General features: G+C 39.1%; 1 protein-coding gene across 4 annotated transcripts; it reads left to right on the forward strand.

Annotated features, from left to right (window-relative positions):
- Nucleotides 1-33: 33 nt before the first annotated feature.
- LOC308058979 (DNA excision repair protein ERCC-5-like) lies at nt 34-15,707 on the forward strand. Of its 4 annotated transcripts, XM_080375653.1 has the most exons (16): nt 34-1,444; nt 2,076-2,251; nt 2,733-2,848; nt 2,952-3,044; nt 3,851-3,911; nt 4,824-4,967; nt 5,913-6,120; nt 6,392-7,342; nt 7,766-7,998; nt 8,370-8,489; nt 10,193-10,406; nt 11,529-11,673; nt 12,516-12,716; nt 13,627-13,711; nt 14,422-14,461; nt 15,044-15,205. In XM_080375653.1, exons 1-16 carry the CDS (start codon nt 1,357-1,359, stop codon nt 15,058-15,060), a joined length of 2,892 nt encoding a protein of 963 aa, XP_080231779.1. In that variant the 5' UTR covers nt 34-1,356; the 3' UTR covers nt 15,061-15,205. The 4 variants fall into 4 exon arrangements, with proteins under 4 accessions (XP_080231779.1, XP_080231778.1, XP_080231780.1 ...); XM_080375652.1 differs by lacking the exon at nt 14,422-14,461 and having other exon boundaries at nt 840-1,444; nt 15,044-15,707; XM_080375654.1 differs by lacking the exons at nt 34-1,444; nt 2,733-2,848; nt 14,422-14,461 and having other exon boundaries at nt 2,113-2,251; nt 15,044-15,707.
- The last annotated feature ends 11 nt before the right edge of the window (nt 15,708-15,718 follow it).

The following is a 15,718-nucleotide window of genomic DNA, read 5'->3' on the forward strand; positions in this document are numbered from 1 at the left end:
ACCGCTGCTTTGTGAAGTAATCCTGGAGGCAGGGTTTCTTTGCTTGCAGGCCTGTGCAGCTACCGTGACTTGACTTCTAATATTTAATTTCCCAAAGTCTGCGGGCTGATGACTGAACAAAACAGGGTTTGAAAAATTTATTTTCCAGATGAACTATTTTCAGACTTGACTTTTGCAAGCTGAATTTGGGCGGAGGGCTCTAATTTATTTAGAACACTTGAGCTGTGTTCTTTAGGGTACTTCAGGTTTAAATCGGTTACATAAATGTCAAGTTTTGCTTAATAATGATAGTTGCACTGATGAACAGGGCCTGCTGCTGTTCTTAAGTAGGTGTGACTATTTTGCTCTTGGGTTGGAGGCTGTCACACTTAATCAGTGAAGAGGGTATAGCACGTTTGATTCTTCCAGCACTAGCAGAAGATGCACGTCCTTGGGAACCTGCTGCTGGGAGCTATCCCTAGGGCTTGCTGGGAGTTGGGTGCGGTGAGGGTCACCGGGGGTGTGCTGGGAGAGGGGCGGGCAGAGCATAGGCTCTGAGAAAAATCATGTTTGGGCGGGAAGAAAAAAAGCCGCAATCCATTTTTTTTTTATTTTTGCGCCGCAGCGTTGGGTATTGCACCTTCCTCCGGGCAGGCGTAGGCCCCGCGGGTGGTTGCCGGCCCCCTCTCTGCAGCCCGCCCGCCTCAGGCGACAGCGACAGCGCGCCGGGGCGGTCTGTCCGCCTGGGACTCGCCGCCGGGCTCCACCGGAAAGGGGCGGTGGGACCCGCACGCCCGCGGCAGCCAGAGCCACAGCGGGGGCACCCCAGGGCGGCCGGAACCGGCTCCCCCGCCCCGCCCCGCCCACTGCGCTTCCCGGCGGGCAGCGGGGCAGGGCGGGGCAGGCGCATGCGCACGCTGCGCGGGGCCGCCGCCAGGGGTCTTCGGCCTGGGGCGGTGGCGCTCCGCCCCCAGCGGCAGGTGAGCCCCGCCGACACCCCGCCTTCCCCTGCCCCCCGGGGCCGGGACCCCCGCCCGCCCCGGCCCGCCCCCGGCCGCCTCAGCACGTACCCGGGGCGGGGGCCGGGTGGCGGTCCCTGCAGGAGGGCAGCCGGGGCGTCCCCGGGGCTACCCCGCGGCCGGCTGTGGCTGCACTCGGGCGCAGGTGCTGGAGGGGTGTCAGGTACCGCGAGCTGAGGGGACCGCCCGGCCTCGGCCCGGGGCTGTGGGGCCGCCCCCGCCCCAAGCGGCCACTGGTTTTCGCCTTGCGGTAACGAACCGTTCGCACCGATGGCACAGCATGCGTGGGTCGTGTAATATTTGGGTTATTCCTGCTGTTGTTCCTCGTAAATTCTCCTCAAGCGGCTAAGAGAGCACAATGGGAGTTCAAGGACTTTGGAAACTGCTTGAATGTGCTGGAAGACCTATAAACCCCGAAATACTGGAAGGAAAAATCCTTGCTGTTGGTATCCTTTCAAAGTCAAGTTGAGGAGCCAAGCTCGTGAGGGAGCTTCTTCTATTTCACATTTGTTTCTATGTCTAGGTTTTGGGTGTTGTTTTTTTTTTTACATTTTAAATCATAACAACATTTTGATAAGTAAATTTTATGCTTTATAATGTTGAAATGCTAAGCTCTTTGGGTTTTTTAATCTTATAAAAAAGGGACTTTTAAAGTAGATTCCTGATGCAAGTGTTGGACTCTAAGATTTTGTGCTGTATAAATAAACATGCTGCTCTCTGTAGGACTAGAAGATGAAAAAGTTAAATGCTTTTGCATCAACTTTCCTGTTATATATACTCGCTTAAATGCTGGGAATATGTGGAAAGAAGTTACACTCCATTTATTTGTAAAAGTAACTGGGGAGGTATTACTTACTTGTTGCACAGTTGTTTTGACTTTGCTTTTTGTTCAGGGTGATGAGGGCAAGAATTTATTCTTCTCTGAAGTTCACAAGTGTTTGGATAATCTTGGTTTAAATAAGCCAGGCCTGGAACAGCGGGCAAAAGCCACTCAGTAAAATATGTGCACTTTATAGAAACTATTAATATGGTATATGTGCAAGATAGCACATTTTTTCCTCTTAACAGTTCTTTAAGATATCAGTATTTGGTTGAACCAAGCAATAAAGGGAGCCAGAGATCGTGGTGGCAGTTCCATACGAAATGCTCACCTCCTCACTCTGTTTCACCGACTCTGCAAGTTACTGTTTTTCCGAATTCGACCTGTCTTTGTTTTTGATGGAGAGGCACCACTTCTGAAGAGGCAGACCTTGGTAAGTACCTTTGCTGAGTCATTGCAGTGTAAAATAGGATGTACTTCTGATACTACGTAGCCATTTTCAGTTTCCTTCTTATTCTTCTGGTGTTTCTGAGCCATGAGGATGGAGGGCTTGGAGTTGTTCTTTGCAATCCCAGTCTTGGTTAGCTGTTGGTTGGAGTGTGCAGCTGCTCCCTTTTGATATATTCAGGTTTGATTTGCACAGAAGCCAGATTTCAGAGAGGCTGATGATGGCATAAGCCTGGGTCTTACTCCAGTATGGACCTGAATGCAACTCTTAGAAGCTGAAAACTGTGCCTTGAGTCCCACAGTGGAAACTGACATAGATATTCAGAGGGTCTGAAGGCTACATCCCCGTTGATGTAGGATGAGTTAGGAGTCACTCATAGACTCAGCACACAGGATTGTAACAGTAATTTGCTGGATGTGTACCTTCAGCATCCAGAGAAATCTGGGTGTTAATCTTACTTTCACAGGCTAAGCGAAGACAAAGAAAGGAAGTTGCCCTCAGTGATTCCAGGAAAACTACAGAGAAACTCTTGAAAACATTTTTGAAGAGACAAGTTATCAAAACTGCTCTTAAGGGCAAAAGGCAAGAATAAAAGATATTTTCCCCTTGTTTATAAGTGGCAGGTAAGTTTTTATGTAGCTGTTAATCACTGGTTTGGGTTGGTTTTTTCCTTTCTTTCCCTAAGGAATGAAGTTTTGCCCAGTATTACACAAGTTCGAAGAGAAGGAATTGATGATATATATGCATTGCCGCCTTTAGAGGATGAAGAGAAGAATAGGTAGGTTGAATTAAGAAAAACAGATTAAATTACTATAATAAACTCAGAAGTATAAACCATATTTTTTGGATGCTGCTGAAAGGCATTTGACCCATGAGATTCTATGATGCATAAAGTATATTTCTTTAATTTATATTTTATTTTAGTTTCTTTTTGGAGAGCTTAGTTTATAGCTCTAGATACAGAATCCTTCTAGTTATTTATGGAAAAGTTACAGGACAAGCTTTTCACCCACAAATTAAATTACGCTGGATTCATGTTTAAGTATGAATGCGCTACTTCAGTCTCTGTGGCCACATCTATATGACTAAATGGAACTGATTGTTCAAGCTTGGGTAGCTGGTGTGTGGCAGCTTGATTCTGATATGCATCTCCTCATTTGGTAGTATAGATGTATGTATATACATACTTTGTATGTACTTGTCAAACTTGTGACATCTTAAAAAACACTAAGTGGGAATATGGAGCTATCTGTTAGATTACTTTTTGCATGCATTTATACATACTTCTCTGTACTTTAAATGCTGACCAAATAAGAATTGGGGAATGATTCAAACAGCAACAGTTGTCTCAGTCTAGTTTCAACTGACATAAGTCTGCCTTCTTGCTTTCTGTTCAGGTCAGGTCTTGACTTATGTATGTATTTGTGTGCGTGTGTGTGTAGATGTGTATATATCTGTGTGTACTTTGTGTGTAAATTTTTTTACTTATCAGTGAAGGGATGACTAATGTCCCTTTGCTTAAAATAAGAACTTTGTTTTCCTAGGTAAATATCTACATCTTTTTTTCTCTTTGCAATTTTTTAGCTCGGAGGAGGAAGATGAAAAAGAATGGAAAGTGAGAATGGGCCAAAAAAAGATCTTGCAGGTTAGTGCATCCTAATCGCCCTGTTAGTGTGAGCAATCATCTCATTCATATGCTACGCTTGAAAGACAAACAAAAAGGTTAAAAACAAAAAAATGTGTTTGGAGTTGTAGGTCTTACTGTAGCATTACTTATCAAGCAAACAAGTTAATTTTCAGCAGTCCATGAATTCCTACTAATAAGGAAATACAAATCTAATTTTCTCCAGTAGAATGCAGCAGAATAGGATTTTCTTATAGTATCTTTATTTATTTGAACAGTTTCTCTGGACATGTGAAGAAGAAATGTTTTTTTGTAACAATATAAGTGCAATATATGCATTTGTGCACATGTGTATGCTCATATAAGACAGCATATTTAACAAAATTCCCATGCTTCTGCAAACGTGAATTGATATTGAAGCATTTCGGTCCTCAAGTTTTCACAGATAAATTCTATATTCCCTTCTGATGTGCTGATCTCTTGGGAAGGGGAGAAAAGAAATATATAACCTAAGAAGGTAGCAAAATTAATAATAGAATTATGTCTGCTTTCATCAGAGTAAAAAGGGGGGGCAGGGAAGAAAAAACTCTTGGAAATAGTGTTTGTCCTTGAATTAGTTCACATTCAGAAGGAGAACCTCTTTGCAAGGATAACATCAGAAATAGCTGAGGCTGAGGTTATAGGACCTGCTTCTGTGATTTATCTTTTTGTAAAAAGAGTAAAACCAAGTTTCTCTGTAAAGTGTATATTAATTATGTACTTTATTTTATTAAGTAGTAGTTACCTCTTAACTGTTTTCTTCACAGTATAGGAAGTAGCAACAAAGATTTTGTGGTTTTTTGGTTGTTGTTTGGAGTGATGCTCTAAATATTTTATTGTTCTTTCTGTGCTGTAATATAAAATAGGTATTTATGTTGCTTTCCATTTTAATAGGAAGAGTTATGTGAAAATCCTTATTCTGTAGATATTGAATCCGAAGATTTCAAAAAACTGCCTCCAGAAGTAAAACATGAGATCTTGACTCATATGGAGGAACTTACAAAGCGCAATAGAACATTATTTGAAGCAATGCCAGAGGTAATATTTAAAATAGTTTTCAAGCCATCAGAAGGGAGCTATTGCCTTTTGTGCAGATGGAGACTATGTAAGGCTGCTACATCTGGAAAGCTTTATCCCCAGGCCTATTTAATAAGAGATGTTACACTGAGGGGAAAAAAGACCAATGAGATAACTCTTAACTGAGCCTTCCTGTGTGTCTATTCAGAGCCCTATCTCTTGATTTCCACTAAATTTGGGAGAGCTAATTCAGGCTGGGAAAAATCATGCCACGATCATGCTTCATTTGTCTTACACCCCAGATTTCAATTGCAGGAGCATACTGCTGGTGTGGATCAGCCAGGCAGAATGAATGCAGATTGGGTTCCAAACCCTCAGGTTGTTAGGGGAGCTGGCAGCTGGGAAAGGGCTGTTGTAACTTAGACAGATGTGCTGCTAAAGCCATTCAGAGACAAATGGGGGATCCTATAGTACCACTTCAACAACAGCTTTTCAGAGCATAGTTTGATTTTTGAAAGTGCTATATATATATATATATATGAAAGATCAAATGATAGCTTGTGCCCAGTTGCAAGCTGAGAACCATCATCGTAAAACCATCCACATGTGGGTTCTGTTATAATTGCATTGTGTTTAAGATGGGGACCAGCTCTGTTAGCTAGCTAAGTTTTGTTGGTCTTACAATTAAGATCTCATTGTGTTTTAGCCAGCATTCAGAACTACTTAATGGTAGCTTTTAGAATTGTTGAGTGTTACTGAGCTAGTGTTGCTGTTGCTTGGGAGAGCAACAGTCAGTAAGGCATATGTTACCTGCTAAAGGAAATTCTTAAAAGGCTTTTCAGAAAAGGGTTAATGAACTTGCTTAAAAGATGCAGCTAGTGGCATTTTCTTTAAGATGTCTTGGTGTTTTTGTTTTGCTTTTTGTTAGGTGTTTTTTTTGTTTGTTTTTGTTTTTTTTTTTTTAAGGAGTCCAATGACTTTTCCCAGTACCAGCTTAGGGGTTTGCTTAGGAAAAGCAACCTCAATCGGTGCATAGAAAATGTACAAAAAGAATTGAATCAACAGCACTCGGGTGAAATCCAAACACAATATGAAAATGAAGGTGGTTTTGTGAAAGAAGTGGAATCTAGGAGGGTAGTCTCCGAAGATACTTCTCACTATATCCTAATAAAGGGTATGTCAGGTCTGAATTTTTTAAAACCTCTTATATGACATGTGCAGTCTGCAGCTGTCAGTTTAAGAAAAACTTGAATATTGTTTACAGGTGCATGTAGCCAATACTTTGCATGACATGTGTGTTACTGTTAGGCATAATTAACTGTGATCTGTAAACATGTACAAAACTGGTTTATTTATGTAATGATGTTCCTTATGTAAAATGGAATGGTAGTATGAAGCAGTTTTTTACTTAAAGTTTTTTGTTGATTTTTTCTTTATTCTTTCAGGTATTCAGGCAAGAGAATCTACAACTAGAGACTTTGAAACTACTGCAGGACCCTCATCAGAAATGCTTGAATTTACTAAATTGAATAAAGTCAATGAAGCTCCTGCTAATACAAAGCTAGTTACATCTGACAAGTTGCAGACAGAGAAAGATAACAAGGTGGTGACAGCACCGCCCTCTCCTCGAACTTTGCTTGCTATCCAGGCAGCTATGGTAGAAAGCAGCTCGGAAGAAGAACTGGGAGGTGAAAATACAGGACGGTTGAACATGTACCAGTCTATAACAGAGGAAGGCAGTGTGTCTCCAAGAACACTACGGGCAATTCAGCAAGCTCTGAGTGATGATGGTAGCAGAGAGGAAGTTGTTACTGTTAAAACTGGTGGAGTGCTACCAGAAAGATCAGACTTAAAGGATTTTCTGCTTAGTAGCTCAGATGAAGAAGATCAGTTTCCTGAAGATAAGGAGGGAAAAAAAATACCTACATTTACAATTCATTCATCAAACCAAGTTATTATGCAAGACACTGAATGTGAACAAAAGAGTCAGGAGTTGGAAAGAAATCACATTACACCCAAGGACACCAGTATATCTAGAGCTGGAAATTATTCTTGTATTGACAATACTAGAAAAGGCAAAGAAGATGTAGACAAAGAAGAAAATGATTCCAAAATGGGCTTAAATTCTTTGAGAGATAAGGATATAAATTTGTGCATGGAGAAGCCAAGCTGTTCCCCTGTACAAACTTGTATACAGACTTTGATTTGTGCTGAAACAGCAGACCTTTCTAAAAATGAGGAAAACTTGACAATTTCTGAAAATATAGAGGAAGTAATTTCGCAAACAGAAGAGAATGCATCTGAGGTACAAAAGGATATTAGATCTTTTCCAGAAGCAAAAGGTCCTGAGGAGGAAAGAGAACGGATATCAGAGTCTGAAGACAGTGATTCTGATGGTATGTGCTTTTTAGTTGTGTAAAAAGATAAGAAAATAAGACCTTATTGTTTATGTAGTCATTTGAAGTTAAGCTTTTCTCCTAGTAAGAAATGCTTTAAAATACATCTATTCCTACATAAGTAGGAGGTGGGAAGAAAAATCTGAGCTATGATTTTCCCCTTAGTGTGTTATGGTTTATCATTGAAAGCTGACTGTACAATACAGAGAATCAGGAAAGCATGCTGTTGTATACATTGAACTTAACTAGTGTATTAATGGTTAACCACTTGGTTTCTGTAATTTCGCAGTCCTTATATCCATTTACTGCATACAGTAAAAAAACCCCACAAAACAAAAACTAATGCTCAAGTTAAAGCCATGTACAAATACTTAGTTTTAAACAAGCAGCAGGAAGTTGAAATCTTTTATTTTCCTTTAATAGGAAGCTTTATTGAAGTGGTTACTGAAATCAGTAATGAGGCTGAGTTTCCTACTGAATGCGATGAAAAACTGGGTGATGAAACAGTTCTTCCAGAAGGCGAGACAGGGCGCCACGATACTGTCACTCAGGACTTGCTGAAGGAGTCTGATGAAGTACAGTTGGCCAGCAATCAGAACGTTGAAAGAGAAGATGATGGTAAAGATGCAGGGGATGAGTGGCAAGACATCAATTTGGTAACTCCTTATTTGGTTTGAATTAGTAATGAAGTGCTCTGTCCCCAAGTAGTTTTTAAGGAAAACTATTGGACAGCTTCCTACTGTTTCATTGCTTTCTCGTATATGTATCTAATTCTGTGGGAACTTTTTTTTCTTTAAAGATGATGGTTAACCATAATTGCTCTGAAATCTGGAGGAAACTTTAAGGTTTTAGCACTCTGAACAGAGCTATCTCTGGTCTTATAATTTACTGCATTAGAGAAACTACAACACTTCCAAGCATGAATTAACAGAGCATATGCTACTAGAATAATTATAGTAGGGAACTTCGTGCTTTACTTAAGTAAGTATACCTGAATTGTTGAAATAATGAAAGTCTCATTTTTCAGGAAGAACTAGAAGAATTAGAAAATGACCTCTCTGCTGAGCAGAACATGCTTCAGGCTCAAAAACAGCAGCAGGAGCGTGTTGCGGCTTCTGTAACAGGACAGATGTTCTTGGAAAGCCAGGTAGTATTTGTTGAAGTATTTTGATTTGATACAGCATGATGTGGTCCTGCCCTCCACCCCAGTCAAACATTTTCTCAAAAGCTGTTAGTAATTTTGCTGAACTATGGGTCACCTTTTTTCCTTGAAGGAGCTTGTTCTGTTTGGTCTGCTTGATTTAAAATATTGAAAGTATTTAGATAATCTTGAATTCCAACAATTTTAAATAACTGTTATAACATTATAAAACAGTAATAAAATTATGAACAGATCAATATTTTTTAAAGCACTGACTTTTTAAGGTTGGGCCGGTTTGATCCTTGCCTGTTGCTGTGAAGGGTGCAAATTGAACAACAAGATGTTAAGAAGTTACATTCAGCAATATGAAATTGGTGTAATCTTGGTGTTAGGTAAATTGTGATTTCTCCTAAGGATTAAAAGCTTACAGGAAATCCATATGGTAGCCCAGATTTATTCTCTGGGTAACTGGTTGTAAAGAATCTCACCAGTAACACCTGTGTAAGCCTGTAACTTATGTTTCAGTATTAGCATTTAAGGGTTAATGCAGTCTAGTGCAGGGACTACTTGCAATACAATGTCTTGAGGTTAACATATCCATAATGTAGTGGACTGGTGTTAGCATCTATGATGTAATAAACTATTCTAACGTTAATTCTGAGGAAATATATATGTGTTTTTATTTTATTTGCGTAAAAGGGCTAATTTAGATAATCTTTAAATGATCAAAATTTTTGTTTCCTTTGTTAAACATTTGCTCATATTATATCTTGACTTGATTTTTTTTTTTTAAAGGCCAGTAGATTGTGCTTTTGTAATATTACATGTCATATAATGGTAGATACACCTTTGTAATTGTTAGTCTTTGACCTTGTGCTTTTTCTCTTTATTACAGTAAAAGTTTAAGTCTTGAGACTGACTTTGTTAGGGCACAAAAACCAGCTGCAATGAGAAAGAAATGTGTGTATGTGCAGATACATGAATGCATATGAAATATATATTTAATAAATTTTACACCTTAACTTTTGCAGTGATTATTACATCCAACTTGGGAGCAGGAGAGTAAATGCAAAGCATAATTTCTGGAGATGCTGTAATCCAGAATTGTGTTACTAACACAAGCCTGTAAACCTAGTGTGTGTGAGATATTTAACTGATGCTAAATAATCTATTGCATAAAAGCAAATTGTGTAAAATGCGTCGAAATACATGTATGTGAAAACACTATCCAAAGGATGATTAGTCTGACCACTGTTTCCTGCTTGATACAAATGTTTCTCATATGCTTTCATATTACTCTCTGAGCTAAGGTGATGACTGATTGACTTTTTTTATTTATTTAATTTTTTATTTAACCTACATCTTTCTTTTGTGGAGCCCACATAATTGTAATGCATTAACTTTTCTTCATGTTATAGAAAGCACAATACTTCAGTATGCTTGTGCAATTAAGACAGCAGATTCTCAACCTGCATAGTAATAGTGTGATCATGTGGTGCCTGACTTATATGGTACTGTCTGCCTGAGAGGAGTAAGTGGGATCTCCCCCTTTACTTAACTGTGCTTGGCACCTTTTAGTAGCAGTTAAGATTTGCTGTGGAATATTAAGTACCTCCCAAGTGTTAATCTAGCAGTTCTGAGTCAAGCAGAAGTATAATAGAAGTTTATTCTTTTGTTGAAATGTTAACTGTCTTCTCTCTATCCTACAGGAGCTTCTCCGTCTGTTTGGTATTCCGTATATTGAAGCTCCAATGGAGGCAGAGGCACAGTGTGCTGTATTGGACCTTACTGATCAGACCTCTGGGACAATCACTGATGATAGTGATGTTTGGTTATTTGGTGCACGACATGTTTATAAAAATTTCTTCAGTCAAAACAAATATGTGGAATATTATCAGTATGTTGATTTTCAAAACCAGCTAGGTAAGCCTTGGGTATTGATTTGTTAAATACAGCCTTTGCTAAGACAGCACTGCTGTGTATCTTTAAGTTGTATTTTCTGCAGAATTTTGTGTGTCTGTTATTACAATGCCTATTCACTGGAGAGTCTCTAAAGACATGCAGTTGGGTTGCTGATTTTATTGCCAGACAACCCCTCTAAATTTTCAGACACCTGCAATTAATACACTGAGTTAGTGTGGTGATCAAGGCTGGAGTTACGAACTGTGGTACCCGTTTCTGGGTAAATGTCAGCATGATTTTTCTGACATGGTGGAAGAATTATATTCTGATGTCACCAGGTATAGTCTTCTGGAAATGAAAGTTAATTTTTGGACATGCTGACACATAATTTATTAGAAGAGGATCTGGCATATATAAAATATATATGCTCTGTAAAAGTTTTGTGGGTGGGTTGGTTTGTTTTTGTTCTGTTTTGGTTTTCCCCTGATAGTCTTGCTTTGTGTGCCTAGGCACATGTCCCTCCTTGTGTCCACTGATTTTTTTTTTTAATTTATTTATTTTATTATTTTTTTAAAAAAAAATCTAAGCTCCTGAAGCTAGTCAGTGGAAATCAGTCTGATTGCCTCATGCCAAGTGGAAGTGGTCAGCTGAATTCTTCCTCCTTTCTGGCTGTTTCACAGGCTCTTTCGGTCTACTTAGCAACTGCACTAGCACAGAGCAAAAGGCTTCCAGTTTGGGAACACTTTTAAGAAGCAGAGACATTGATATTGTGGACTAGAATTCAAACTGAGTGCTTTTATTTCTGGTTCAGGGGTTATTAAATTCAAATCAGCATTAGATGAGAACAGGACAGTAACTGGAGATCTGATCTTTTAGAAACCCAGAATTTCCCATGGTCTTAACATTGTAACGTTTTAGTTTTGGCAAGATGCATTTGCAAGTTAGTGCTTGAGCTAGCAGTAGCATTTTGTCACTGCTCCAAAATACAATGTAGCAAATTCTGATGTTGAATTAAATGTAATTTTACAGAGTTAATGCTTTTGTGTTCCTTTTTTTTTTTTGCCTTTCAGATAATGTATTTTTTAATTTGTAAGAGATGCTGAATCTACTGGGTTTGTTTGGTTTATGTTCTTTCTTTTACAGGGTTGGATCGAAACAAGCTAATTAATTTGGCATACTTGCTTGGAAGTGACTACACTGAGGGCATCCCAAATGTTGGCTTTGTGACAGCAATGGAGATTTTAAATGAGTTTCCTGGACATGGCTTGGAACCTCTCTTAAAATTCAGGTATTCTTCATCGTATTTTGCTTTTTTGTCTCTCCATAATATGAATGTTATTTTTATGCTGCTTAAGCGTACAACAAAACATATGATCATGTGATCATCATTGCATATCATTAAGGAGACTAAGTTAACTGTAAAATAACATGAGTCCATTATATCACTATTTGAAATGGCAGGTAGATAAGGTGACATGTTGATACAGCAATTGCAGTGAGACTAATGAAGACAACAGAACAGCTGTAGAACTGTGTGACTGCCTCTGAGTTCAATGCAGAGCTGAATCAATAGTGAGTGGAGGTGTATTCTGCCTGAGTTTGTGAGAAGGTACTGTAGCTTGCTCATATAGAAAAGAGACAATGAGTGAGGAATGGATGATCTAGAAAGAGACAGACAAGTAGACTGTGGAGAAGAACAAGATTTCAAGATTTGAAGAGGGCCAAGCCAGTTCTATTGGTAATGGCAAGGATGGTTAGAATTCTTTTTTTATTATTTATTTTTTTATTTTTTCTTTCTTGCACACCAAAAAAAACCCCACCCAAAATTATCATTATGTATAGAACATCCTCCCTAAGTGAGGCTGAATTTAGGGCCTTCTGTTTTTATGGGGAATCCATGTGATGCTTGCTACTGTGGCTTACAATGGCTACATTTACTGTGTATGTTTTGTCTTTTCTACTTTCAGGTTGTATGTCCATTTGGCCATTTTTTATTTGGAAGTTTCCCACCTTGTTTCATGTAGTAACCGGAGTAGGGAGGCTAAGGCTATTGAAATTAGCATGGTGGCTCTTGATATTCCAAGTCATATTTTATGGAGGCAAATGAATACTTTCCTCGATGTTTTTCAGTGAGTGGTGGAATGAGGCCCAAAAGAATAAGAAATTGAGACCTAATCCACGTGATACCAAAGTCAAGAAGAAACTGCGGGACCTGCAACTTTCTTCAGGTTTCCCAAATCCAGCAGTGGCAGAAGCATACCTGAAGCCTGTAGTGGATGAGACAAAGGGTTCATTCACCTGGGGGAAGCCTGATATAGAGCAGATCAGAGAATATCCTTTTACTATGTGGCAGGACTTGTTAGCTAGAAGTACTGGGATTAAAGTTCATAAGCCTTGTTAGTGAGTCAGTAATGGAGTGTCAAGTTCTTAACATCTCGCTGGTGTGAGGGACCCCCAGGCTCGTCTGTATGCGCTTTCCTACAATGACATCAGCTCTGGAATGGAAGGGAATGCAGCCATGCATGTGTGGCACTCGGGGCTGCTCTGTCCTCCTGACAGAATGGGCTGCTTCACTTTGCGTGCAAAGAGAGTCTCATAGCTGGACTGCCTGGTTTGTTGCGATATGCTTCTGTAACTGTGCTGTGCCTGTTTCTAGACTTAGAGTGGGATTGTCTGCACGCTCCTGATGTATGTTTACAGTCTTTCACAAATAAGTTTCAAAACTTTATTAGAAATGATGATTCAGTCTGCAATTTATGCCTAGTTATTCACTGCATTTCTTGCCATAACGTCTGTTTCTTGCATGTGTTGCAGCTCGAGCTGCAGCAAATTGTTGAAAAGTAGATGACAATGCGTGCAGAGCTAATAGTGTTTTAAACAGTAAATGAAACTTCCAGTGCATACAAGTGCAAGAATAAGGTTTATTTATAAGTATTTTGATCTATAGCAGTATTGTATAGCCAAAACAAGTTCTGTCTTGGAAGACACTCTTTTGGCAATGTTGATATTAGAGAAAATTCTGTATTAGAAATGTAACAGCGTGATTGAGACATGTAGTGTAATACTGGAACTACATAAGTCAGCTCTAACAACTTAGAGTATTTTCTCTGGTTTTGTAGCAGAAAAAGCTTTGGAGTAGGGCAACTTTCCTCCAGACATGGTTGGTTTGAGTAATTTTCATTTTATATGTTTACAAAATACTAGTAGTAGCTGTTTTGTAAAGTTCCTTAACTTTCTGTACATTCTGTCAGGATCACTTTGGCTGGACTAGGACAAAGATAGATGAAATCCTGTTGCCTGTGATCAAACAGCTGAACTTGCAGCAGGTAAAGTATAAAACTATGTATAGCTTAAGGGTAACTGGAAGATTTAGAGAGCAGCATTTTAAAATGAAGAGCAAGGCTTTAATCTGAAGTACATTTCTGAGAAACTGGGGTTTGGCCATATTTTTTGATCTTTATATATTTATTTTTTTAAAGTTGTTAAACTTCTCTAGACTTCTTTTTTTTATGATTTGGGTGCGCTGTGAGGCACTACATAATTTTAATTGTTGTTTTCAAATTTGTTACCTTTCAAGCACCTATCTTAAGTCCAGATTGCTGTTTGTTCTGGGTGTACGTGAAACTACAGGTACCTCAAGCACCTTCAGTACTTTTAAAAGGCAGCGTGCTGTCTCTAGAAATTATTTATAAAAATGACCCTGAGATTTTGGTGGAGTGAGACTGACCATTTAGTACCATCTACATCCTTTGAGGAAGAGCGCACACTGAATTGTTGAGCAAGTGTCCAATGATACTATTACTCTTAATTTCCAAATAAATGTTCTGTCAACTTTAATAAAACTTAAAAGTGAATCATAGGTTATGCTGTGATACTGTGAAAGTCAGTTGTAAAATTGATTACCTGAGGTCAGATTCTTTTCTCCTTTTGCCATAAGCAAGGTAGGCATGTAGTCTAAACCACTGTTCTAGGTTCTCCCTATCACTCAAATGAGTGAAAGGTACCAAAACCCATAGTTAAATCCGTATACTTTCAGGTGGACTGGAACATCCTTTGGAAGCATCTGTCTGGTTTAGGTAATTTTAAGGAGAATATAGAGAACTAGCTTAGTCTATTACAGCAAACCTAGCTGTGATTGACTAACAAAGGCCCAGTGTGTGTGACTACTTCTAGTTCTGCTCTTAAATCTATACTGTAGCAGCATGTGTTACAATGAACTTGTTTCAAATAACTGCATTTTGTTGCACTAGCATATGCAAATGTGAAGTGCTCTTATGACACTTGCTTAGTAAACATTCTGTTGTTTTAACAGCTTGAAGCTAAATATGTGTTTGTAAGGACATACTTAAGAGCACTACAGAGACTGACTGTATTAGGGTTGAAAATAGCAACCAAGTCTAATCCTCATCAGCACAATATTTATACAATTTCACTGGGGTTTGCTTATTAGTTTCTGTAAAGGTGCTTGTGTAATTTATAATAAAGTGTGGGTATTACTATAGTAATGCATCTTATTGTTCACATCTATTTGCATGCATATTAATTCCATTAGTTCTTTGTCGTGCTTTAATTTGGGATGCTTTATGGTATAGCTGAGAAAACAACTGCATTTCCATCACAAAACATCCAAAGGTGTTTCTCTGTTTTATTTCTGATAGACTCAGCTTCGAATTGATTCATTCTTCAGACTGGCCCAGCATGAAAAACTAGCTATTAAAAGTCAGAGGTTGCGCAGAGCTGTGACTTGTCTGAAGAGAAAGGAAAAAGAAGCAGATGATGAAATTCGGAAGGCTGCTGCTGTTACGGAGATGGAAATTAAACAGCATGGGGAAGGGAAGGGGGGAGGTACTGCAGGCTGCACAAATCATCAAGCGGTGGCAACAGAAGTCCAAAGTGGAAAGAGAAGAAAACACTCAGATTCCAGAAAAGAAAGTTTATGTGGAGGTGGTTTTATTGGGAAGTTGCAGCTTTCAGAAACTTCTAGTGACTCCTCAGTAGAGGAATCGGAAAGCAGAGATCTAGGCAAGAGCAAAAGGAGGAAAAATGTCTCTGCAGTGGAGATGGCAGACCATAAAGAGAGAAAGGGGTGCAGTAGCTCAAGTAGTGAGGATGAAGAACTGGGGAAGATAGTAATGGTGACTGCCAAACCTGTGTTTGAGGGCAGAAAAAAGAAATCACGGAGTAAGAGAGGAATTAAAAAGAAAAAGCCTTAAAGAAAAGCCTTAAAAAAGAGAGACACTGTGCGTGTGGATTTTATGACTTAAGCTTTGTAAATATTCTAATGAATTTCTGATAATAAAATAATAAGTTATCCCTATAATATGTCATGCATT

The sequence above is a fragment of the Falco punctatus genome, assembly GCF_963210335.1.
Source record: "Falco punctatus genome assembly, chromosome: 2".
Classification (NCBI taxonomy): domain Eukaryota; kingdom Metazoa; phylum Chordata; class Aves; order Falconiformes; family Falconidae; genus Falco; species Falco punctatus.